General features: G+C 40.3%; 2 protein-coding genes across 20 annotated transcripts in view; both read right to left on the reverse strand.

Annotated features, from left to right (window-relative positions):
- Positions 1-27,158, reverse strand: LOC140910769 (zinc finger and SCAN domain-containing protein 29-like). Its single transcript, XM_073342560.2, has 3 exons — positions 4,784-27,158; positions 4,063-4,207; positions 1-25 (listed from the first exon to the last, which is right to left on the reverse strand). Exons 1-3 carry the CDS (start codon positions 5,367-5,369, stop codon positions 1-3), a joined length of 756 nt encoding a protein of 251 aa, XP_073198661.1. The 5' UTR covers positions 5,370-27,158.
- Positions 1-27,192, reverse strand: part of TBCK (TBC1 domain containing kinase) — a 280,573-nt gene that overhangs the window by 234,798 nt on the left and 18,583 nt on the right. The window lies entirely within an intron of this gene.

Raw genomic sequence — 27,192 nt, forward strand, 5'->3', positions numbered from 1 at the left:
TTAATTTTTCTGCATTTTCAGGCATCTTCAAAAGAAAAACAAAAGTTGTCCTTAAGACCAGCATGTCAACATCTGCTTCTCCCTAAGCTAGAGCAGAAAGTAACTCCTGTGTGAACTAACAGCAATCACCCTTTATAACAGGTCACTCATTATTCCAAGTCCTCCATCTCTTTGGCAATTGACTGTGCAGAGGATGACCTATTACTTTAGCTGTTATCTGAAGCTATTTTCTACAGAAAGACACTGTATAAGAGTCAGCTATTATTATTACCATTTTTTTTTTTACTATTCAGTTTCACAACAGTATTTGATGATATTACCAGCACTGTCCATTTTATTGTGTGACATTCCATTGTTCTAGCTTCCAGGAAGTTATTTCAAATACCACTGTTTTTTGAACAAAGAAAACAATTTCTTTGCCCGGGAGTGGGAAAAGGGAATTTGCAAGATACATTTGACAGCTGGCGGCAGCACCACAGATGGCTCAGAGGCTGAAATAAAAATTCCTCAATACGTGCATTATGAATTCTTAGACCGCAAGGACCAGTAATCACACAACTGGAATTCTGAGATAGTTGGATTCAAGAGATAGACCTATGAAGTTGTTGAAAAGAAAATGACATGAGAAAATAAATAGCCAAAAGAAGACAAAGAAAATATTTTTGCAAGCCAGAATGATAATAAGCAGGTTGTAGGTTCATACAAGCACACTGAAAAAGAAAGTTAATGGCAGCCTGAATATGGAACCTGTACATTGTACCACTTAGCAAAAGCATATTCAGAGCATTAACTGAAAAATATACTCCTTTCTTTTTCAGTCCTAACATAGCTGTCTGCTCCCACACTTATGTGATGCCGCAACATACAAGCTGGACCCACAGAGATTTTTGGGCTGTAATAATCAGAAGACACACACCAGTTTAAGATTCCCAGCAGCACTTCCTTTTCCTAGACAAAGCATTCACACCATTGTCAAGATAGATGAATACTGGGTGCTGCAGAACAGCCAGAGCTGGCGTCATAATCCTACTGGGATTAGGAGTTGGTTGGAAAAAACCAAACAAACGCCTATATTCTTTGGCAGTGGCTAGTACACTATGGGAAAGCTAGTCAGAATGCACTGATAGACATACGCTAAGGTGATCTAGTACTCGTGGCTGCAAATACAAGGTTGGAACAGTAGAAAACATGATGTACTAACACAAACCAAATCACGTTATTTGTAATTGGTTAAGATGACTGTCTTTCACTAGCTACAATGTCAGTTAAGATGACTGCTGTGACAGTTTGAATATCTCTGTGTCCAGTTATGAACCATATGTGGTTTTATTAATGCTATTTGTAAGCACAACAGTCACTGAGAATTAGGGCATGTCTACACTACGAAATTAGGTCGAATTTATAGAAGTCGGTTTTTTTGAAATTGGTTTTATATATTCGAGTGTGTGTGTCCCCACAGAAAATGCTCTAAAGTGCATTAAGTGCATTAACTCGGCGGAGCGCTTCCACAGTACCGAGGCAAGCGTCGACTTCTGGAGCGTTGCACTGTGGGTAGCTATCCCACAGTTCCCGCAGTCTCCGCTGCCCATTGGAAGTCTGGGTTGATATCCCAATGCCTGATGCGGCAAAAAACATTGTCGCAGGTGGTTCTGGGTACATGTCGTCAGGACCCCGTTCCCACCCTCCCTCCCCCCCTGAAAGCAAGGGCAGACAATCATTTCGCGCCTTTTTTGTCTGCTGCCAGCCAAAGATGTAAAGAATCGATGGAGTGGGTCAGAACAAGACATAGACCAGATTTGTTTTGGACTCATTTTCCTCCTCCCCTGTCTAGATCACACTGCAGTCAGTCACAGAGAAGGCGCAGCGAGGTTAATCTAGCCATGTATCAATCAGAGGCCAGGCTAACCTCCTTGTTCCAATAAGAACGATAACTTTGGTGCACCATTTCTTATTGGAACCCTCCGTGCAGTCCTGCCTGAAATACTCCTTGATGTACAGGCACACCCTTTGTTGATTTTAGCTCCCTGAAGCCAACCCTGTAAGCCGTGTCGTCAGTCGCCCCTCCCTCCGTCAGAGCAACGGCAGACAATCGTTCCGCGCCTTCTTTCTGTGCGGACGCCATACCAAGGCAAGCATGGAGGCCGCTGAGCTCATTTTGGCAATTAGGAGCACATTAAACACCACACGCATTATCCAGCAATATATGCAGCACCAGAACATGGCAACGCGATACCGGGCGAGGAGGCGACGTCAGCGCGGTCCCGTGAGTGATCAGGACATGGACACAGATTTCTCTGAAAGCATGGGCCCTGCCAATGCATGCATCATGGTGCTAATGGGGCAGGTTCATGCTGTGGAATGCCGATTCTGGGCTCAGGAAACAAGTACAGACTGGTGGGACCGCATAGTGTTGCAGGTCTGGGACGATTCCCAGTGGCTGCGAAACTTTCGCATGCGTAAGGGCACTTTCATGGAACTTTGTGACTTGCTTTCCCCTGCCCTGAAGCGCATGAATACCAGGATGAGAGCAGCCCTCACAGTTGAGAAGCGAGTGGCGATAGCCCTGTGGAAGCTTGCAACGCCAGACAGCTACCGGTCAGTTGGGAATCAATTTGGAGTGGGCAAATCTACTGTGGGGGCTGCTGTGATGCAAGTAGCTCATGCAATCAAAGATCTGCTGATATCAAGGGTAGTGACCCTGGGAAATGTGCAGGTCATAGTGGATGGCTTTGCTGCAATGGGATTCCCTAACTGTGGTGGGGCTATAGACGGAACCCATATCCCTATCTTGGCACCAGAGCACCAAGCCGGCGAGTACATAAACCGCAAGGGGTACTTTTCGATAGTGCTGCAAGCTCTGGTGGATCACAAGGGACGTTTCACCAACATCAACGTGGGATGGCCGGGAAAGGTGCATGACGCTCGCATCTTCAGGAACTCTGGTCTGTTTCAAAAGCTGCAGGAAGGGACTTTCTTCCCAGACCAGAAAATAACTGTTGGGGATGTTGAAATGCCTATATGTATCCTTGGGGACCCAGCCTACCCCTTAATGCCATGGCTCATGAAGCCGTACACAGGCAGCCTGGACAGTGGTCAGGAGCTGTTCAACTACAGGCTGAGCAAGTGCAGAATGGTGGTAGAATGTGCATTTGGACGTTTAAAGGCGCGCTGGCGCAGTTTACTGACTCGCTTAGACCTCAGCGAAACCAATATTCCCACTGTTATTACTGCTTGCTGTGTGCTCCACAATATCTGTGAGAGTAAGGGGGAGACTTTTATGGCGGGGTGGGAGATTGAGGCAAATCGCCTGGCTGCTGGTTACGCGCAGCCAGACACCAGGGCGGTTAGAAGAGCTCAGGAGGGCGCGGCACGCATCAGAGAAGCTTTGAAAACCAGTTTCATGACTGGCCAGGCTACAGTGTGAAAGTTCTGTTTGTTTCTCCCTGATGAAACCCCCCGCCCCTTGGTTCACTCTACTTCCCTGTAAGCTAACCACCCTCCCCTCCTCCCTTTAATCACCGCTTGCAGAGGCAATAAAGTCATTGCTGCTTCACAGTCATGCATTCGTTATTCATTCATCACACAAATAGGGGGATGACTACCAAGGTATCCCAGGAGGGGTGGTGGAGGAGGGAAGGAAAATGCCACACAGCACATTAAGCACAGCACTTTAAAAGTTTACAACTTTAAAATTTATTGAATGACAGCCTTCTTTTTTTTGGGCAATCCTCTGTTGTGGAGTCGCTGGTTGGCCGGAGGCCCCCCCACCGCGTTCTTGGGCGTCTGGGTGTGGAGGCTATGGAACTTGGGGAGGAGGGCGGTTGGTTACAGAGGGGCAGCAGTGGCAGTCTGTGCTCCAGCTGCCTTTGCTGCAGCTCAACCATACACTGGAGCATTCTGGTTTGGTCCTGCAGCAGCCTCAGCATTGAATCCTGCCTTCTCTCATCACGCTGCCGCGACATTTGAGCTTCAGCCCTGTCTTCTGCCCGCCACTTACTCTCTTCAGCTCTCCACCTCTCCTCCCGGTCATTTTGTGCTTTCCTGCACTCTGACATTATTTGCCTCCACGCATTCGTCTGTGCTCTGTCAGTGTGGGAGGACAGCATTAGCTCGGAGAACATTTCATCTCGAGTGCGTTTTTTTTTCTTTCTAAGCTTCACTAGCCTCTGGGAAGGAGAAGATCCTGTGATCATTGAAACACATCCAGCTGGTGGAGAAAAAAAAAGGGACAGCGGTATTTAAAAACACACATTTTATAAAACAGTGGCTACACTCTTTCAGGGTAAACCTTGCTGTTAACATTACATACATAGCACATGTGCTTTCGTTACAAGGTCGCATTTTGCCTCCTCCCACCGCGTGACTACCCCCTCAACCCTCCCCCCTCCCCGTGGCTAACAGCGGGGAACATTTCTGTTCAGCCACAGGCAAACAGCCCAGCAGGAATGTGTCCCTGAAGAAAAGCACCCTATTTCAACCAGGTGACCATGAATTATATCTCACTCTCCTGAGGATAACACAGAGAGAGAAAGAACGGATTTTGGTTGAATGCCAGCAAACATACACTGCAATGCTTTGTTCTACAGTGATTCCCGAGTATGTGTTACTGGCCTGGAGTGATAAAAGTGTCCTACCATGAAGGACGAAATAAGGCTGCCCTCCCCAGAAACCTTTTGCAAAGGCTTTAGGACTACATCTAGGAGAACCGCAAATGCCAGGGCAAAGTAATCCTTTCACATGCTTGCTTTTAAACCATGTATAGCATTTTAAAAGGTACACTCACCAGAGGTCCCTTCTCCGCCTGCTGGGTCCAGGAGGCAGCCTTGGGTGGGTTTGGGGGGTACTGGCTCCAGGTCTAGGGTGAGAAACAATTCCTGGCTGTCGGGAAAACCGGTTTCTCCGCTTGCTTGCTGTGAGCCATCTACAACCTCCTCCTCCTCCTCCTCATCTTCTTCGTCCCCAAAACCTGCTTCCGTATTGCCTCCATCTCCATTGAAGGAGTCAAACAACACGGCTGGGGTAGTGGTGGCTGAACCCCCTAAAATGGCATGCAGCTCATCATAGAAGCGGCATGTTTGGGGCTCTGACCCAGAGCGGCTGTTCGCCTCTCTGGTTTTCTGGTAGGCTTGCCTCAGCTCCTTCAGTTTCACGCGGCACTGCTTTGGGTCCCTGTTATGGCCTCTGTCCTTCATGCCCTGGGAGATTTTCACAAAGGTTTTGGCATTTCGAAAACTGGAACGGAGTTCTGATAGCACGGATTCCTCTCCCCAAACAGCGATCAGATCCCGTACCTCCCGTTCGGTCCATGCTGGAGCTCTTTTGCGATTCTGGGACTCCATCATGGTCACCTGTGCTGATGAGCTCTGCATGGTCACCTGCAGCTTGCCACGCTGGCCAAACAGGAAATGAGATTCAAAAGTTCGCGGTTCTTTTCCTGTCTACCTGGCCAGTGCATCTGAGTTGAGAGTGCTGTCCAGAGCGGTCAGAATGGAGCACTCTGGGATAGCTCCCGGAGGCCAAAAACATCGAATTGTGTCCACAGTACCCCAAATTCGAGCTGGGAACGTTGATTTAAGCGCTAATCCACTTGTCAGGGGTGGAGTAAGGAAATCGATTTTAAGAGCCCTTTAAGTCGAATTAAAGGGCTTCACTGTGTGGACGGGTGCAGGTTTAAATCGATTTAACGCTGCTAAATTCGACCTAAAGTCCTAGTGTAGACCAGGGCTTAGATCATCCATTTTGTAGCAGGAATTTGAAACATAGTGAGGAAGCTATGTCTGGAAAGTGGTGAAAAAGCAATCAAGGGCCATTAACATTAACATTAATTGGCTCTCTCATGCTTGAACAATGGGTTTTTTGCCAGCTGGGCCTTTCCTTTGAATGGACTCTTCACCAAAACCTCATTTGGGAGAAGGGAGCTGGAACTCTCTCTGATCCACTTACATAGATGGGAAAGCTGCAGCTTTTTCTGCTTGACAGACATAGAGATTGGTTTTAAACGTGTGCTTCTCCAAGCCAAAGGAAGCCATTTCATCACCTGAAACAAGAGACCCAGGAGGAGGACAGCTTTCAGAGGGGTAGCCGTGTTAGTCTGCATCAGCACAACAAGGAGTCCTTGTGGCACCTTAGAGACTAACAAATTTATTTGGGCATAAGCTTTCGTGGACTACAACCCACTTCATCAGACACATGGAGTGGAAAATACAGTAGGCAGGTATAAATACATAGCATATGAAAAGATGGGAGTTGCCTTAGTGAGTGGGGGGTCAGAACTAACGAGGCCAATTCAATTAGGGTGGATGTGGCCCATTTCCAACAGTTGACAAGAAGAAGGTCTGAGTAACAACAGAGAGAAAATTATTTTTTGTAGTGACCCAGCCACTCCCAGTCTATTCAGGACTAATTTGATGGTGTCAAGTTGCAAATTAACTCCAGTTCTGCAGTTTCTCATTGGAGTCTGTTTTTGAAGGTTTTTTTGGTTGAAGAATTGCAGCTGTTAAGTCTGTTATTGAGTGTCCAGGGAGACTGAAGTGCTCTCCTACTGGGTTTTGAATGTTACAATTCTTGAGGTCTGATTTGTGTCCATCTATTCATTTGCATAGAGATTGTCTGGTTTGTCCAAAGTAATGGCAGAGGGGCATTGTTAGCACATGATGGCATATATCACATGGTAGATGTGCAGGTGAATGAGCCCCTGATGGTGTGGCTGATGTGGTTAGGTCCTATGATGGTGTCCCTTGAACAGAGTTGGCAACGCAGTTTGTTGCAGGGATTGGTTCCTGAGCTAGTATTTCTGTTGCGTGGTGTGTAGTTGCTGGTATTTGCTTTAGGTTGGGGGGCTGTCGGTAAGCGAGGACTGGCCTGTCTCCCAAGGTCTGTAAGAGTGTTGGGTCATCCTTCAGGATAGCTTGTAGATCCTTGATGATGTGCTGGAGAGGTTTTAGTTGGGGGCTGTAGGTGATGGCTAGTGGCATTCTGATACTTTCTTTGTTGGACCTGTCCTGTATTAGGTGACTTCTGGGTACCCTTCTGGCTCTGTCAATCTGTTTCTTCACTTCCCTAGGTGGGTATTGTAGTTTTAAGAACGCTTGATAGAGATCCTGTAGGTGTTTGTCTCTGCCTGAGGGACTGGAGCAAATGTGGTTGTATCTTTAGAGCTTGGCTGTAGACAATGGATCATGTGATGTGGTCTGGATGAAAGCTGGAGGCATGTAGGTAAGTACAGCGGTCAGTAGGTTTCGGAAATAGGGTGGTGTTTATTTGACCATCGCTTATTTGCACAATAGCGTCCAGGAAGTAGATCTCTTATGTTGACTGGTCCAGGCTGAGGTTGATGGTGGGATGGAAATTGTTGAAATCCTGGTAGAATTCCTCAAGGGCCTCCTTCCCATGGGTCCAGATGAAGATGTCATCAATGTAGCGCAACTAGAGTAGGGGCGCTAGGGGACAAGAGCTGAGGAAGCATTGTTCTAAGTTAGCCATAAAAGGAAGGAACATAAAAGGAACACAGAAGGAACATGCCTATACAATTCTGGGGGTTGGGAGGATTGAGACACTGGTTCCAGGGTCTAGGTGGCAGGATTGCGGGGTTCCACAGGGTCTGCACCTAGAGAGGGCGCCTGAGTGACCTGGAGCAGAAACACTGACATTAACTACACCCAGATCCCAGGAGCTTAGCAGCACATGGGATCTGATCACAACAGACTTGAATCTTCTCCAAGAACAGGACTGGACGAGGCCGTGACTGTTGTAACGGGAATAAGTCCTTTATGTGACATTACTGTAGCACATGCAAAACTATAAGCAGTAGGAAGGGAAGTTTGCAGTTAGCTTGCAGAATACCATGCAGATAGACTACTAACTTGTTCACCCCCTGTAGAGGAGTTTAGAATACAGAGTTTGTGTGGTCCAATGGTTACAGCAGCCTGGTTCTAATCCCAGCTGAGATGCTGAATCACTATGTGACCTTGAGGAAGTCATTTGACCTCCTTATGTCTTCATCAACCCAGCTGGAAAATTGGATAAAAAGCAGGACCTGGTTGAAAACCAGATGTACATCTGACATGAGTCTTCCTGGGTAAGTAAATTACAAAAAACCCTACACAGAACAACAAGAGTTTGATGCAGGTGGGAATGCCTTTATTTAGCACTTTATTATGTGTTTGATTAAAAAAGATGCACTGAGATTGTGACGGTAAACATAGCTAATTTAGTTGGGAAAGCATTTATACTATCAATTATATGAACTGGAAGGAAATGTAGCAGACAGAATATAACACAAAAAATTAAGTTTATTATAGAACTCCTCAGGAAACCTCTAACTTATGCACATGGGTATTTGGTGTACCACATCTTCATCTGACTCACACCAATTGTGATGAGAGGATTCAAAATACTGCTGGGTTTTATTATACTTTTCAAAAGCATAAGGATGACTTTGAAGGCAATGTTTAAGTGTCTAAATGAGTGAAATCACATCACAGGCTGTGAAGCATTCAGCAGGCAGACCTACCACTCTACAGTATTAATCCGGTGCTAATGTAAATCATGAGGAAAATGAACAAAGGTATAATTAGAAAAGGAAAAGTTGCTTCCAATACATAGCATACTGTACTTCAGGATGTTTTAATAAATGTGCTATTTTTCTTTTTCACTGCATTGTCACTATGAATGATTTAATGGGCCTGACTGCTTATAAAGCAGAAGTTTTAAAGCTTAACACCTTGAGTTTCTTTAAGGTCTATAGCATTCATCCTATAAAAAGGGCAAGTGAATGAATAAAGTCCTTTGGAAAACAACAGATACTCCTTATAAAGAATTATCCTAATGACATCTGCAAAGCCATGTGGTTTAGTGCTTAGACCAAAAATACTTGTGATCCATGTTACCAGTTTTTGATCCTGACTCTGCCACTGACTGACCAGGGACACACCACTTCTCCTACGCCTTAGTCTGAGTCAGCCCAGATGTATAAGGTAAAATAATAAGATACTTTTTATTGGACCAACAAATAAAACAATGCAACCGACAAGATTTTCGGCCAAAACGGTCACCAGATGGAAAAATTAGGTAAAAACAGACTTCTCTGAAAACCAGATGCTGGTCTACGCATTCCTAGGTAAAAAATTTACCAATATGACAGGATGTGATGGGGACAACAGGGGAAAAAACATTAAATAAAATCTCTCACTAAAAGGCCATGTAATGACATCTGAACATACAATAACAAGCTAAATTTAACAAGGATTATTAACATACCTCACGCTTCACATGGACACCCTTTCCTTAATGGAAATGAGAGCCATACAAACCTCTCACATCCTCCTGCACTCCCCTCCTCCAAAGAGAGCAAACTAGTGACAGAAAAGGAAAACTAACATCAAAGAGGGTCAGGGTTTCACCCCATTTTAGAGGTTATTTTATCGTGGGCTTCAGCTAAATCAAAATATAAGTACATCTACTAGGCCTGCACATTTTAGAGTTAATGTTGCTGGCATAGTTTCCATCATGATTCGATTACAACCCACAAGCAAACACAGCAATTCTCCTTAATACTTTCAATCGCCAGGATACACTTACCAGGGAGACTGTGGTTAAGGATATTCTTGTTTTAAAATAAAACTTTATTGGAGAAATTAAACTCCACACGGATTCCCAGACTCTGAGGAGTCTCATCATCTGTAGTCTGGCCTGGCCCGGACAACTAGACCTATTCACCAGTGTGAAGGCTATGAGGCACACTGTGCTGCAATGCACTAGCCATTTACTTATAAAGCTCAGAATTTTAAATCCCAACTGAGGTCATAAGAAAAAAAAAATTGTGATCTCCCTTGTAGTCCCTAGTGGGCATCTGCCCACAAAACAAAACCACCACACAACTTGGTACAATTAGCAGTCTTATGAGAGTTTAGTACTGGGATAGCAGGGGTTTTGAAGGACAAGCCTCAGGTTCTGTGGGGAGGGAAGCCTGCACAGTGCCTGTGTGTACCTATTAATCTCTCTTTTTCCTCAAGATAAAATTACATACACTTTTGAAAATTAAGTCCAATCTGCACCTATAAATCCCAGTGGCATTAGTGGGCTTTCTGACTGTAGATCAGTTTTCAAAAAGTCATTGGAAGACAAAATTGACAAATGACATCAGGGAGAAAGTCACAAGTCACAACCATTTTCGGTTATTTTATAAATATTAACCCTTCTCTTAAAAGTACAATTATCAGAGTAACGTACTATTGCCACAGTTTCAAACTTCAGTGCCTAATATTAGGCACCTAAATCCTACTTAAGCATTTACATGAAGAACTGGCCCAGATTAAGCCTAAATTAACTTAATTTGGGGGTTTTGGAAAAATAAACAAGGCTTTTGATTTTATAGTATAAGTCTTATTAGTGAAAAAATACAGTCACATAATTTTGAACTGTTGGAATACAAAGCAACAGAATCACTATTGCCAATCACAAGTATTCAAAAATAATGAATCAGGCCCCCAAAATCATAACTCCTCTTACGGTTGTTAAGCCAAAAACAAACTCCTCTGGGTTTCAAGGCTTTTAAGGTGCACATTATCAAGCTTTTCTCTACAACCAAGAGGACTAGAAACTAACAAAATAAAATAAAAGATTCTCACATGATCAAATAACTCTAGAAGCTTTTCAAAAGCACCAAATATCATGAGACTCACAATAAGGTGGCAAAAGTTGGCAATGTAATGAAGTATTACATAAAAGAATACGGGGCATTCCAGAGTGCATAAAGGATCTGCAATTCCATCTCAAACCACTAGTGAGATCAGAAAGCAAACAATCCCAACCAATTAAAAAGGTCAGCAGAAACCAAAGTGGAATGACAAGTTTATAAGAAGTTTTGATGTACTGTATTCAGAATACACAGCCACAAATTAGTGCGAAACTGCCTATTCCCATTTTGTTGATGCGATGCACTACAAGATTCCCACACTATGCCCCCATTACCAGGAGAACAAAGTTCACCATCAAGAGAAGAATGGCATCATTATATTAGGAACACTGAGAAAAGAGGGTCAAGGTAGAAATAAGTCCCATGACCCATACGAACCCCAAAGCTCTCAGTGTAGGAGGAGATAAAAACTAAGCTGATACAAATGAAGATATTCCGCTTTGGTTTTTTTGCAGTTTGAACGGTGAAGTTTGGGGGCAAGGAGACATAAAGGCAATTATAAGAAGCAGTAAAGATGAAAAATAAGCAATCTCCACCTTCTTTTGACACTACTTTGTATATGTACAAAAATAGAGATACTGCTTTGGAATTAGTGTGTCCTTGTGACTTTTACGCAGTTTCATAAAAGGGTCCAGGATTCTGAAGTACCCATAGCGTCTGGACATTTTCCACTGCTGTTTTGATTGACCCAAAGTTACATATGGAAGAGGACAACTTTTGCTGGTACTCTCACATCTCTGCATATTAAGTTCGTCTTGAGAAGGCAGTGAAAAAAAGTCAAGATCACTGAATTTAAACAGGGGATAAGGAAAAAGAAGGAAGAGACCAGGTCTCAGGAAGTGCTCCCACTGGGCCAAAATCTTGCTCTTAGTTACATGGGTGCAAATCTCACTGAGATCAATCATGGTCACATCCATGTAACAAAACAGGTTTTGGTCTATTATTTCTATTTCACCACTGATGATGAAACTTCAAGAATATTAAGTACACATCGGATGCCAAGTCTTTCAACATTGTAAATCTGATATAATGTATAATAGGTGAAACATCCATATAGGATCATCACAAATTAATACATTCTTCCAGGTATCAGGAGAACTATAATTGGGAGAAATAATACCTTACATTTACACTACCTATCAGCTAATACCTTGTGTCAGCATCGAGTGTGGCTTATTATGTTATTTCTCAATTAAGGCAATACAACATGATCCAGCCACCTACAACCATCACAATATTTTGTACCACTTTTTTGTTTTGTTAAAAAAAAAGTGGTACAGTTTCCTTTCCTCTCTCCTCAAATGAATGGTTGAGCTCAAATGATATTTTAAAATACTGGCTGAAGTCTGTATCAAGAAACAGGAATAGTAATAACTGCTCAGCATCAAGACAGGTTTGCCACAATGAACCAGTAAGGACAGTTATCAGAAACCATAACGATTAAAAAAAACAAACCTACCTATCCTTGGTTACTCTTCAGCTGAATGAATACCCAAAAACCACTCAAAAGTTTTAAATAGTAAATTTTAGAACTAGAGGAGTCCATATGCTTATTCAGCTGTGAAACTGTTAAAACAGCTAACCTTAGTATTACTTGCATTAGTCAACCAAAGTTATTACTTTTCAAAAAGATTTCCTGCCAGGAAATTGCTGATTAATTCCATCACCATTTTTCTTGCCTCCCTACAACCACCTCTTTTTTTTCCTTGAGAGAAAGAGAAAGAAATTATTGCATAGAGTTACCAGTTGCAGCCTTTGCTGCAGCCTCTTCAAGAAAAATCACCAAATATGTTTTACTGTGCCATGGTTAATTTAGCACAGCTTCTCTCTTTATACTGAGGCCAGAAGGATTATATTTACTTAATCAAAGGAAAAGCCATGAGTGAATGAAAGAGTGTTGTCACAGAAGGCCGCCAGGGTTATGTACTGGAAGTCTTGTTTTAATGTAACACATTTTAATAGCTGCATATAATTTTGAGTTTAAACTTATTCCAATAATTTCTCTTTCAAATCCCAACTGCCTTCACAACTACTATACCACTCAAGCTTAATTTGATGCAAGTATAAAGAAAAGGGGTATGTGGATATTATCTTTTTTTCTTAAAGTAAGGAATGAACAAGAAGGAACTAAGTCTTAGAGATGTAATGATAAATGTACTTATTCCTAAGGAATTCTAAAGACAGGACTGGGGCCATAGTGAGATCCTTTATAGTACGTGACCAACAATGAAGTAACAGTTTGCATACTGTCATTCTGGCAGCAGGTTTCAGATGCTTCATTTGCAAAGGAATATAGAACTTCCAGTAGGACTATGCAATCTGTGCCAATGAGACTTGAGTTCACATGCCATATTGTATTTACTGGGCACAGTATTTATTTGATGACTTCACTAACAGGGCATGGGTCTCTAGAGAGTTTATATTTAGACTGATACCTTATTAGAAAAGCTGTAAGAACAGAAGAACAGCCATACTAGGTCAGACCAAAAGATCCATCTAGCCCAGTAACCTGTCTTCCAACAGTGGCCAATGCCAGGTGTCTCAGAGGGAATGAGCAGAACAGGTAATAATCAAGTGATCCATTCCCTGTCACTCATTCCCAGCTTCTGGCAAACAGAGGCTAGGGACACCATCCCTGGCCATCCTGGCTAATAGCCATTGATGGACCTATCCTTCATGAATTTATCTAGTTCTTTTTTTGAACCCTGTTAATAGTCTTGGCCTTCACAATATCCTCTGGCAAGGAGTTCCACATGTTGACTGTGTGTTGTGTGAAGAAATACTTCCTTTTGTTTGTTTTAAACCTGCTGCCTATTAAAAAATTTAGTGATATATGCAGAAGACTGTGAGACCCTACAAACCAGCTTTGAACAGTGGCAATACAGTTTTGAACCCATGGGACTTAGAGCAAACATTGGTAAGACTGAGGCTATGATAACCGAAGGAGGAGAAATCACCATAAAAGGCTATTACAGATCTAAAAGAGTGAAAGAATTTAAATACCTAGGATCAATGGCTGCAATCAATGGTGTCTTCATGAGTGATGCCTGGCATTGTACCAAAGCTGCTTAGTGCAAATGGCGGAAGCACCCCAGTTCTCTGTGACAAAGATGATGCTAATAAAGTTAAAAAGTAGAGTGTATAAAACTGTAAGTCAGCCCATCCCAATGTATAGACAGATTTGGCCAGCCACAAGAAAAGAAATCAATATGCTCTCCTCAACAGAAATGAAGATGTTGAGATGGTCAAATGGTTGGACACACTGAGTTAGGAAAAAATTGAGGCTGTGAGGGACCTAATGAGAGTTGCTCCAATTGAAGACACGTTGAGGCAAGACACGCTATGTTGGTATGGACATGTCTAGTAGAGACCTGAAAGGGTTATATTGGTAAGATGGCCCTTGCAATGATCGTAGATAAAAGAAAATCAACAGGGAGGCCAAGTATTTGGTGAACCTTAGAGAGACAGCCAGGTGTGCAGTGATGAGTTTTGGAGGAAGGCTATAAAAACTGCCAACCTGAATAGGAAGTGGCAATAAGGAAAACATCCTAAGGAAGAAATAAACATACTGAAAGAAACTACCAAATATACCATTTCTAGATATGAAGTATTTTTGCAAAATCAATAATTATCAATGAAATAAATCTACTAGAGAATACCAACTATATTCTAAATCTGTTTTATCCACTTTAACATTGTACTACTAGTGAAGTAATAAAATAAAAGTTAAGTTTAAGGCCAAAATGGTAATGTAACTCTGTGTGCATTTTTTGCGATTATAAAAATAGCCTTTGAACAGCTCCTTTCATGAAAAAGTTGAGAATGGCTGGCACTAACGGTAATTGTTTAGCATCTTTTGACCAAGTTAAAAAGGTAGATGCAGGGGAGAGGCTTTTGGGGAATTAGTACATATAGGTTAGAATATGAGACCATGATAGAGCTGTCTCCTCATGGATTTCAGGGAAATTTTCCATATAAAGGCATCAAATACCCATCCCCGATATAAAAAAAGAGCACGTCTACAGCACTCATTTAAAAGCTTGCTGAATTAAAAGTTAATTCTGTAGATCTCCAGAGATCACAGATCAAAGCATATCATTTGCAATTGTATCAGAAGCTTATGCAAGCAGCTATAGGATGTAGATTTTTTTACTTTCTTTTTTTTTTTTAAAAAGCAAGAATAATTTCTTTTGGAAACTACTAAAATTACCACTAGCAGACAGTCACTATATAGGATTTCAGTCATCTAGAAAAGAAGATTGACATGCATGCCCTTCATATTTTCATCATAATCTACATTCATGAAGTTAAATCATACCTGGAAGCCAAATTACTCACAGACTAAGTAAGCCTGACACTACCCAATACATCCCTTCATCTTTCAAGCTCTCCCAACAGCAAAATATATGCCACCCTTTACTATGCTGAAGGAAAAATGTATTTAACTCATTCCTCAATATGTAAATATTGAGTTCCTCATTCAGGCACATAAAATTAGGGTTACTAGCTCAGCACTCAAGCACTTAACTGAATTTCAAGATCACTAAAATTGTTTTGGCCACTCTCAAACATTCTATATTGTGGAACAGGGAAAGGGAAAAAATTACTTATCTGTAATTCTGCTTCTTTGAAGTTCCCACAGGATTTTCTTAATACTTTCAGCATAAATCTAGAGATTTTGTTTTGTTTTTCTTAAAAGAAGATAATGTTCCTCCCCAATTCAATAAATGGTGAAAGAGAATAAGCCCAAATGAAGAAAAACAAAACTATCAAAACTTGACCAAGAGACATCTTCCCCCCTCCCACCTCCAAGAAAGGAGCAAAGCTCTAAGAAGCTTCCTTAACTTTGAACCACGTTGTTTTGCACTGAGAAACAAAACTGACTCCTTGCTCCAGAATCAAACACATGCTAGCCATGTCATCGTAGAAGTGAGAAATAAGATCAGACAACCACAGAGACACAGTTCTTATTATGACAGCAATAGATAACGAACCAATGCCACAGGAAACAAGAAAAATTACAAGTGCCTTGGATGGTCCAAAACACAACAAATAAACATACAAAAGAAAAGCAACAAAATGCAAGACAAACTTGGAAGCTCCCAAAGCTTTCACTCAACTCTAAGTGGCACAACAAGACTAAAGCATGAGAAAATTGTGCCAACAGTATCTTTAAAGAATGGAGAATACATAGAGGTATGGAAACAAAATTATTCTAAAAGCACAGACTAATGGGGCTGTCACACAAGGAAAATGCTTATTTTCGCCCCTCCTGGAATAAATTATGTAAGAACTAATTTATTTGACCAGTTTTCAGTATTTACTTTACTATTATTCAAAGTATTTTGTAGTGAAGTCCCTGGAGAATTATGACATATTATGGAATACCAGCAAACATAATTAGAAAAATCAAGGATCTACATGATAATGCCAAATGTGCATTTGTAGACAGCAACACTTGAGTCAATGGTCTGAAATGACAGCTGTAGTAAGGCCAGGTAGGTCTCTACTCTTGCCTGAATTGGTCATTGACCACGTTATGAAGAAAGTAACTACAGAAGGCAACAGAGGAATTTTATGGACAAATAATAAAACACAATTGGATGACCTCATTGTCCTGCTTAGTTCAATACATCACTTAAAGGAAGAAAAGAAACAGCAAAACAAGTTGGTTTGTTCATCAACAAGGCAAAAACAAAATATATGGCTATCACTGTCCCAAAAGTAACCATTAGAATAAACGAAGAAAAAGTCCTTTTGCCTATCTATGGAGTGAAATGTGCAATGATGGGGACCCCATGCTACATGTCAAGCAACAAATAGCAAAAGCAGCAAACAACTTGCATAAACTTGAAAAGATTTAGAAAAATAAAGTGTCTAGCACTGACACAAAGAATTTTTAACACTGGCATAAAATCAGCCTCCCTTATGAAGCAGAGTAAGAAATCTACAACAGAGATTGATAAAAATCAACTCATAAGAACAGCCACACTATGTGAGACCAAAGATCCACCAGCCCAGTATCCTGCCTTCCGACAGCGGCCCATGCCAGGTTCCCCAGAGTGAATGAACAGAACAGGTAATCATCAAGTGATGCATACCCTATCACCCATTCCCAGCTTCTGGCAAACAGAGGCTAGGGACATCATCCCTGCCCATCTTGGCTAATGATGGACCTATCCTCCATGAACTTATCTAGTTCTTTTTTGAACCCTGTTATAGTCTTGGCCTTCACAATATTCTCTGACAAAGAGTGCCACTGGTTGAGTGCATTGTGTGAAGAAATACTTCCCTTTGTTTGTTTTAAACTTGCTGCCTATTAATTTCATTTGGTGACCCTCATTCCAAAGTAAATGCCTGCGGAAGATCTTCAGAGTCGATTGCAAAGAGTTTTTTGCAATGTCAGAATTTCTAAGAAGAGCAAATCGATCTAAAGTATCAAATATGGTAAGAGGATGGAGGTGATATTTAGGGCATGACTTAAGGATGCCACCAACATGGCTTCCACAGCAACTGATAATATGAACACAACCCAGAAAAAGAGGGTGACCTAAAGAAACATTACACAAAATAGAGAAAGAAGTCATATTCCTCAACGTGACACTCAGAAGCCTGAACAGATGAGCACAAGACTGAAATAAATAGCAGAAACTGGTGGACCCCTTGCACCAGAAGGCGTTGGAGGATAAAGAACAGAACAAAAAACTTTTTCCTTCACTGCTCAATTTCTTTTGTTCAATTCTGCAGTTAAACAATAATCCTGCATTTATTACTTTTTTATATTAATGACATTTAGGAACCTAATTTAGTATCATGTAATTGAAGAACCAAGTAGGAAGAGGAGAACAGAGAGAAGTGAGTTACCCTTGCTTAAAATAAAAGTCTTTTTGATAGATAATGAGCAAAGATGGCAAAGGAAATTATGAGTGACATATGAAAGGAGCTTGGTTTAACTCTAATCATGTTAAAAACTTCCCGCATCTAATTTTGGTACAGGAACCACCCACCCGCCCACACTTTATTTCCACTTTTTGTCCCTAAGCAGTCAGCAGAGTCCCACTAAAAATCTCACTAATGAAAATGTTTCTTCAAAAAAAACTTCACCCCCAATTTAAAAATAAAATGGTCTTACTGCATTTACTGCAGTGTTTTTTGTGGGGTTAAACTGATAGTACTGAAAACAATATCTCCCATCAATCATATACTAAACAATACTGCATTAGCAGGGAGATGGTAAAATCAACTAGATCTCGTCTAGCTCTGGTTTCTGTGATTATGTGAAGCAGTGCCAGTTCATAAAGAACAGGCCCGGTGGACTCACTGTAGACCGAAAACATTCGAAGAGAATTATTATTATTATTATTTTTAATAAAGGCAGCTGAAACCAAATAAAATAAAAAAGACAAGTACAACCTTAAATAAAAAAGGGTAAATGCATAACCTTAATTCTCTGTCATTTCCTAATTTTTGAGAACTTGACTTTGTAACCTTAGTGTTCTTTTAATGTCACTGACCACCCAATATTAAGATTAAAAGCTAAGCTTGGTGCACCTGGCAGGCTCAAAATTGAACCCATGTGAAATGGCATGCAGGCATAACAGATGCTACTCAGTGGTTTGAACTAGTGGAACAGAAAGTCACATGTGCTTTGGTTGAAGAACAGTCTGCAAGTGCAGGTGATCGAGTGGATGCATAATAACTTACCAACTGAGTCAGATTTAAATTCTTAAAGAATTTAATAAGGTGTTTAACAGACGAGATGTGTTAAAGAATACATTACACTGATATAGATCCCAATGTTTTGCCAAAAATACAGACAGATACACAGTGATTAAGGAGTTTGACTGCACCCAAGAAAAGGGGAGGCAAATGTACAAACAAAAAGATCACAAAACAAGAAACCCTTAGAGAGGCTCATGAGCATGCTAACATATCCAAATAAATTCATCCCTAATTTGTCAGTTCAGTGCTCCATTCAGAATACTATTTTAGGAACATATGTAAAGAACTGGACAGAATACCACAAGAAATACTTTTGGGAATTTTACAGAAGAACTGAGACAGACCTATTCTGAGATTCACAGAAGACTTAAGGTCTGAGCTGATGTAAACTCACTTGGGTTCAGGACTTCCCTATAAGCATTTACAATTAGAAGTCATTGATGGGTACAAATTCATTGACCAAAAAAAGTAATCTGGACTTAGAGGGAGAAGGCTAGATACGCATTAATTGAGAGGCTGTTCTCAATATGAGGGGCTACACTGCAGAAAGCACAAAGACAGACAAGGCAGAAGGTGACTGATATACTGCCACCTTTACTTAAAATCTCAAAACCCTGGGGCCAGGGAGGTGAACTAATGGAATGTGTGCGCACCTATTTACATTTAATTTTAAACAGCAAGACACAACAGCAAAAGCAGGTTCATGAGTCAAATAAGAGAGTGGTGGCAGAGTTAAATTTCAAGTTATCTGATGGCACATTTTAAGTTGTGTATCCATTAAGTTAGTGAGTGATGCTAAATTTGATGGTGTTTCTGTGTGTAATGTTCTGTGATCTCACTTCTCAGGAGACACCGTAGCTTGCAAGTTAATACTAGTCACCAACTTGCCACTTGCTCAAGAAGACAGAAACAAAGGTAAAGCATACACCATGTGTTAAGTTTAATGGGTTGGTCAGTTCCTCATGCTAGATAACCTATATAGAAAAAAATAGGACAAGCATTGAAAACTAACCACTTCTTGGGATCTCAAGTTGAGATCTGAAGTTTATATTACCCATTGGCTCAATGAATCAAGCTGAAAAACACTACCAGCTTTCTATGACACTGTAGCTTATGTAAACTAGTAAGATTTCAACATTCACAAATCTGATGTTCATTGGCACATTATTTGTCCAGTCTGGTGGTTTGCTAGGGATAACATGCGCACTTATACAAAACGGGATTCTACTTATACCCTTACAAAGTCTGTGGCAGAAACGTGTTAACAGGATCAAGATACCTCCCCTCAGGAGGATGGCGCTGCTCTGCTAGGATTTTTGGAGAGAGGATGGTTTAAAACTCTGTCCACTCAAAATTTCTGACAGGAGCATTAAGTATATTTTCCTTTCTCCACATTTGAATGAATGAAAAATTGTCCCACTGATCTTGACCAACTTTTCTTCCCCCAAAAATTGGGCACTGACAGTTTCAGCACAAAAGAAATTTGTTAGAATATTTGTATTAGTTCCTCTATCATCTGAGGAAAGAAAAACTATACCCTGAATACAGGTCTGTGAAGAGAAACCCTATAGTTCACACACAGGACATGTTTAGAATGAAAGAAAAAAGTGTAACTTACATGGCATATAGTAAATTGTATACACACTCTCTCTCTCTCTCCCCCCCCCCACGGCTTATTACTGCACCCATTGTAGAAAACGGTAAAACACCATTGACTTAAATGGAACAGAACTGGGCAAGTATTCAATACCTCACGTATGCAATACCTCATGTAAGCTACTTTTTGTTGTCGTTGTTTAACATTTTGAACATTCGTAATTACTCACATAAAAGACCAAATGCAAAATATATCTATTGTATAGAAGGAATGCTACAGTTAATTATATTTTACAATATAGCTCCAACTCCAATTTCTTTAGTTACAAAAGTGTTTGATTTCTATATTAAGAAAATTAGCTTTAGATAATGAATAAACAAGTTTTGACTAATGTTATTCTTACATCGTGTTTTCACTAAAATACATTTTGTTTTGGAAATAAACCTCTGGTAGAGAATTAAAAGGAAAACTCGGAAGCTAGTAAATGCCCCAAAGTATACTATCTTATACATGGCAAGAGAGAAACTACTTTTTAAAAGGTTCTGTTTGTTAATGCTAGTGTGTTTTACTACTCCATCACCTACCCTTGTTCAGTATACCTTCATTATAGCACATGGGTTTCTCATGGAAAGTTTGAGCCCACTGTCTTGATTCAAAGCAGAGAACATGCATCCCTTGATGCCCTGGTCATGTGCAGCTTTTAAACTCAAACCATAGGAAAGACTTTAGAAGACCTGCACCCATCTGTAAGTCCAGGTTTTTTAAAAGCGATAGCTATATGGAAGTTATCTTTTTCTCTACAGTATCTTTCATACTGTAATTTCACCCCAAGAACTGCATTCTTTCCAGAACAGAATGAAGAAATCTAATCGAGTAGACAATAGTTCACAAGCGCAAATAAAAGTTACTCATCCAAGACAGTCAGATCATGTTTTCCACCAAGCAAATAAGCAGCTGCAGACATAGCCTGCTTCCTATCAAAGAGTCCATGTACAACATACTATACCTCTGTATCTCTGATGGTTCGCTGGTAGTTTTTTAAACATAACTTTCAAAATGTATGAAAACTGTTTTGTATTAAAGAAAGAAATATGCATAGACTGTCCTAGTCACAAATTTAAGACCAATCCAGAAACACTACTGGAGGTGCCAGAAGTCTGCTAAATGTCTGAATGCTACATTTGTTGGCATTTTTATTATTAAGGATACAAGTGCAGATCAACTTCATCAAAGAATGAAAAAGAAAACCACTTCAAGTATGACATGCAAGGAAAAATACACATAATTCATATTATAACATCAATGAAGTGTTGTTTATAGCTTCTTTAATATTGTCTGGAAAAATGATCCCAAAGGAATAGTTCTAAAATAGCTTTAAAAAAAAAGTTAATTTCCCATCTTTTAATATCTTAACTTGTCATCTGTTGGTATCAAAGTGGTGGTAAGCAGACATAACTTTACAAACCTAATAAAGCTTTAAACAATGGTGAGAACTGACCTTACTGAACTTGATGGACTTTGGAATTTTATTATTCCCCCTTCAGATTTTTCAGGTATTTTGTTTAGCTCATTTTGAAGATGTTTGAGAAGCATATTCACAAGAACCCTTACATACACAGGCATTGCTACAGGCAATTCACTAGATGCTTAGGGCCAAGTTTTTGGGGCCTAATCTCTGCACATACAAATCAGGAGTGCAACTATTGTGTATACAAATGCCAGGCCCTTTAAAAAAAACTGGTAGTAAGATGTCTCCAGAAGATACTTCTCAAAACTGATTTTGTGTTAGCAATTGTTAAGAAAATTAAAGCTACAGTGAGGAAAACTACACTGCAAGTTACTATGATTAGGTGAAAAAGAAACTATTATCTAGATCATGCCTTCCCATACTGAGAAGCCCATAAACACTACCTCTAGAAACTGAATGGGTTATAGAATAATCTACTTGTACATGTTCTCTCAAGAGGACAAAATTGGTGGACAGGTGTGGCATAAAAAGAGGACATGGCTGCCCAAATGCTCCAGGATAAGAAAGTCACCAGAGACTCCCACATCAATGCCTATCACTAGACCATTGCTATTGCTTACCTTCCTGATGGCACTACAGTTTCAAATGGAGCTGTGCTGCTGCTACCAGAATCCCATGTGATGTCATCACAGCAGCCAGGAAGAGAACTCACAGGAATTAATGCTGCTTCAAACAGTACTAGTTCCAGGTGAACTATCCATATGAATATTTCCATGGTAAACAAGGGAGAATACTGAAGAGAGTAGACGGTCTAACTCCAAACCTTCCTGCACCTGGCTCCACCCCAAAAATTCTACAAAGCCTGGCCACGCCAAAGCAGTGGCAGGGGAATTCTAAGAGTTTCCAAATGTGTGAAGGTGGCACTCTCTCCCTTCTCTACTCCCACCATGCAGCATGATCTTTCAGTTTTTCACCTCCTCTCCTCAGAGTGGAGGGATCTGAACTATTACCACACAAATAAGAGTTATTTTAATTAGATTTTGAGAGACCAGATGAGTTGGAGTAACAATCCATTTTACAGATGCTTAGAAGAGAGGCAAGATGGGTGAGGTAATACATTTTATTGGACCAAATACTGTTGGTGGAAGGGACAAGCTTGAGCTTCACAAAGCTCTTCTTCAGGTCTAGAAAAGGTAATATGAGTGTCTGAGCTAAACAGAAGTTAGGACACTCATACTAGTTAGGATACTCATTTGCAGCTCCAATCATAAAAGAAAGTTCTATCAAGCTTTCTGATTGTTATTTATGTTACAACAATCCCTGGAAGACCCATTGCATAGCCACATAGTGAAAGACAACCCATGCTGCAGAACATACTCAAACAGAAAAGACAAAGGATGGAAAAAAAGATTATCATCCCCATTTTACAGATGGGTAACTGAGGCCAGAAAGAGAAAGTGATTGATCTAAACACACACGGCGTCAGTGGCTGAGCCTGGAACTCAGCAATGACTAACTGAAACTCCCATCTCCTGAGTTCCAGTCATTGCTATGGAGGCCAACCCTCCCCAACACAAGTAAAGGCTAATCAACAGTCTGGAATAGGCTAGTTCATGACTCAGCAGTTAACAATACAGGGAACTAATATTGTTGTTTTCTAGAGATGAACAACTGCTTTGGTATTTAAAACACAGCAGGCTCCCGAGACATATGACAAACCAGAGAATATAGAAAAAAAGAGAGACAGGACGGAACAAAGCCAACCAGTGTTCTGGACCACACCTCTGCAGTGTTATAGGATAGTGCATGGAAGCCTAATATGCAATCCCAACTCAGTACTTCAAAAGGTGACAATATTGCCAAGTTCCTGCCAATGTGCCCCAGGGAAATTCTTTCCCATCCACAAATTTGGAGAACAGTTTATTCATAGATTCCAAGGCCAGAAGGGACCATTGTGATCACCCAGTCTGAGTTCTTGTATAACACAGGCCATACAACTTCCCCCAAATAATTCCTAGAGCATGTCTTTTAGACAAACATCCAATTTTGATTTAAAAATTGTCAGTGGTGGAGAATCCATCACTGGTTAGCCATAAGGACTCTTGACCATTTGCACAGGATTCTTCTCCTAACCCCACTCACACCTCGATCCACTGTTGGAAGTTGTTCATTTATTCTCCACTTCTGCTAAGGGGATTCTGAAAGTCGCAGGATGTGAGGCATTTGCCCATATGTGATAGGAAGGAAGTTCTCAGAACTTTTGTTCTGTTTCATTGGGAGGTATCTGGAACCTAATGTGTGTGTGAGCGTGCGTGTGCACACATTTGACTGGCTTTTTCTAGTGTCTTAAGGTCCTGTGTAGCCATGCTGTACATTCTATGGAAATGTCGTCATAAATGCAATGTAATGTTGTTCCTCTCTGAATCTATCGACTCCTGGTACTGCCTGAACCGTACCCCATGACTAACATAACTGAGATATTTTTAATTTGTCTCCCAGGCTATAGTGAGCATGGAAGGGATAGTTTTGTCTCTGTCTCTTGACAGAGTCTGGCCTGAGCCATAGGACAGTGGTGGTAAGTATCGGCACTTTGCAGGCAGCCCTTCATCATTTAAACTCTCCTTTAAAATAAGAATTAAATTTCTAATCCTTCAGGTTCTGGAAATCTCCATTTCACACAGAAAAAATTAAGACTGTATGAGTCCAGCAGCGTGGTCAGCCCCAGGGCCAGCAGCAGCGGCTCCATACTCCCATTTCCCAGTACAAGTAGTTACCACACTGTGCTTATCCCACAACAGAGCAGAGCCCAGGAGTCCAAAAAACTTAATTCTGATGAACACCTCCCACCCCCCAGGGTATGAGGTCCTGGTCAAACTTTGAGGATAGTTAACCTTAAACATGAAGGATGCTCTTGTTCACTTTTTTAGAAAAAAATGTAAATCAGACTGTAAGTAATGTATGCCGTAAGTGATGCATGACTTTAGATGATTAACTGCAAATAACTACCAGACAGCTGGACAGCCTGTTGTTTTGCAACATGTATGGAAAGCTGGACAGTCCACAATGGTAGGTCTTGAATTTCAACACTAACCTAATAGAAGATTTCCTGCTGACTTTACATCAAAGTGTGGTACAGGTGCAAAGGACTTAGTTTCTGGCAAGTGTGGGAAAAACTAATCTAGAAACCGTAAGAGCAGCTTCTCCATTCCATAAACAGTTTATGAAATTAATTACAATAGCATACTCATCAGCTCTGGGTATTAAATGTGCTCTGCTATCATAGACTAATGCAATCAGAATACGTGGAAAAAGCCAAACAGTTCTCTATAAAGCTAATAGACATAGACAGATCAAATAACTGGGAATTGCTCCTGTCCAAATTATTTCTGGCTATTGATGAGTCTCACAAAGGACAAGTAAAGGGAAAATATTTGTCTTAGTCTAACTGGAAACGTTGCTTGAAGAGAACTTATCTTTTAGCTTCTACTACATATGCTATCAACTGCAACGTTTGAAGCAGAAGCACCTACTATACTGAGGATATAGGAATTACTTTCCATTTCATAATCTCGTTATTTCTTTAAAAATTCCTGTTTGGAAATAAATTTCAATACCTGAACTCAGATTTACTTTAACGTCTCAGTAGAAACTTTTCAGCATTTTTGTGTTAATGGAAAAAAATCCAAACCCCTACATCATATTTCCTCCCCACTCAAAAAAACCCACCCAAAAAACAAAAACAAAAACACACCACACAAACTTCTCCCATTTTTGGGACAAGGCCACAGCAAAAATGGCTGAAATTCTGAATACTAATGCAGTTAGCCATTACTGAGGATGAACTTTGCCTGTTGTGAAGACAAACCATAACAACTGAACAAAGTTAGGGAATTTCAAAAATGAGGTACTAAGATACCTAGCAAATCTTCAAGTGCTGTAAAAATGAACAGTAGTCGAGGGGCTTGAGAAATGCATTGCACAAGCAAATGAGCCAGTTGCCACTGCTGCAAAAGCTATTACTTAATTGAGAAGATTTTTAGAGAAGACTGAGGCTATTTCTCTAAAAGGAGAGAAAACAGGATTTTGTTTTTGATTTTTTTTTGGAGGGCTGGGAGAGGGTTGTTTGAACAACTGTTTTATTGTTGCTGGGGTTATTGTAAAATTAACTGCCAAGGCACCTACGCCTTTGTACAGGCATCTTTTTATTATTTAATTCAAAACAAATAGCTATTTTGTTTTAAGTGGACTTTTCTCAAAACTAGCTCACAGGCAGTAGTCAATCTGTGCTCCCTCGCATCCCACACTAAAACATTCGTTTCTGGGAGGACCATGAGAGAGTGGTACAGTAGAGCAAGGTGGGGAGGGGGGAGGTTTTCCTCCTGCTTTAATTATTTCTAGAGCTTTGTAGGACTATGAAAGGGACTGATCCAAAGCCCACCAAAGTTAATGGAAAGTTTTCCATCGAGTTTGATGGGCACTGGATCAGGCCCCATATGAATACACAGCATATATACAGGTATGAAAGCATTAAAGTTAAGGTTCTGCATTCAACCTTTAACTTTGCTCCTTAAAAGATATGGTGTTTAATTACCTTACAGAGTACCAAAAACTTTATAATATTTGAGAATTAGTATTTAATTATGTAAATACTGTATTGTAATACTTATGGATATGCACAAAGGGAAAATGGCATGTTCATTCTTTACCGTCACAGATACAGACCAGCATGGTTAACTGTGCAACCTTAGAGTTAACAATGAATTATTATGGAAATATAATATGGACACATAGTGCCCACAGAAACTACTTAACTCACATAATAAATAGATTTCAGAGTAGCAGCGAGGATGGTTCATGTTGTATATAAACCTTCTACATATACAGATAAAGTCAGATTTATGTGCTAAGTCATAGGAACATATCTGGATAGTACCTTACCTGAAATATGCCCTTCTGAAACTACTAACGATAATATTTATTTCCTTACAGTAATTACTTTAAAGTTGCAATAAAAGTCACAGTAGTGACCATGGAATGCATTACTGTAGTATCTTCAATGACCAAACTTGATGGAGATCTTCACATTAGAACTGTGGTGTGTGAGTTTTTGCACACAGCTACATTTATATTACTTGTGTAGAAATGTATTGTGAACTTTTTTGTATTTGTATCAGAACTGCATTTTGCAAATGTGATATACCTGGCATAAAAATGAGCAGAGAAGCAATTAATATTTTTAATGCATAGAAATGCAAACGAAAGATATCAGAATAAACTGTTTATAATTACTTTTCCTTGAAAGTGGTATTTTCATCAAGAAGATTAAACCTCAACTGCCAAATCTTTGTAAACACTGTTTTTACATTTTAATTTATGTAAATTCTAACCCCTTCTCTTAACTTTCACTCTATTCCAAACAGCATTTATTAAAATAAAAACAAGGTTTAGTGTGCAGAAAAGTATTTCTTAATTTTAAATTTTGTTTAAAATTCTTCACCTTTTAGACTCTGAAGAAATATACACAAACCCTCCTAAGCAAGTGTTAAGTCTGGTAGACAGTGCTTTAAGGGTTAAACATTAGCCAATATAAGTATTAAATTCATATGGACCTATAAAAGTAGTTTGTTTTGTTAAAGAAAATTTGTGTCTGGACTTTAAATGATAAGGTATCTGAAGCTTTTAATTAGTGTGTTCTCTTCCTGTGTTTTC

The sequence above is a fragment of the Lepidochelys kempii genome, chromosome 4 (assembly GCF_965140285.1).
Source record: "Lepidochelys kempii isolate rLepKem1 chromosome 4, rLepKem1.hap1, whole genome shotgun sequence".
Classification (NCBI taxonomy): Eukaryota; Metazoa; Chordata; order Testudines; family Cheloniidae; genus Lepidochelys; species Lepidochelys kempii.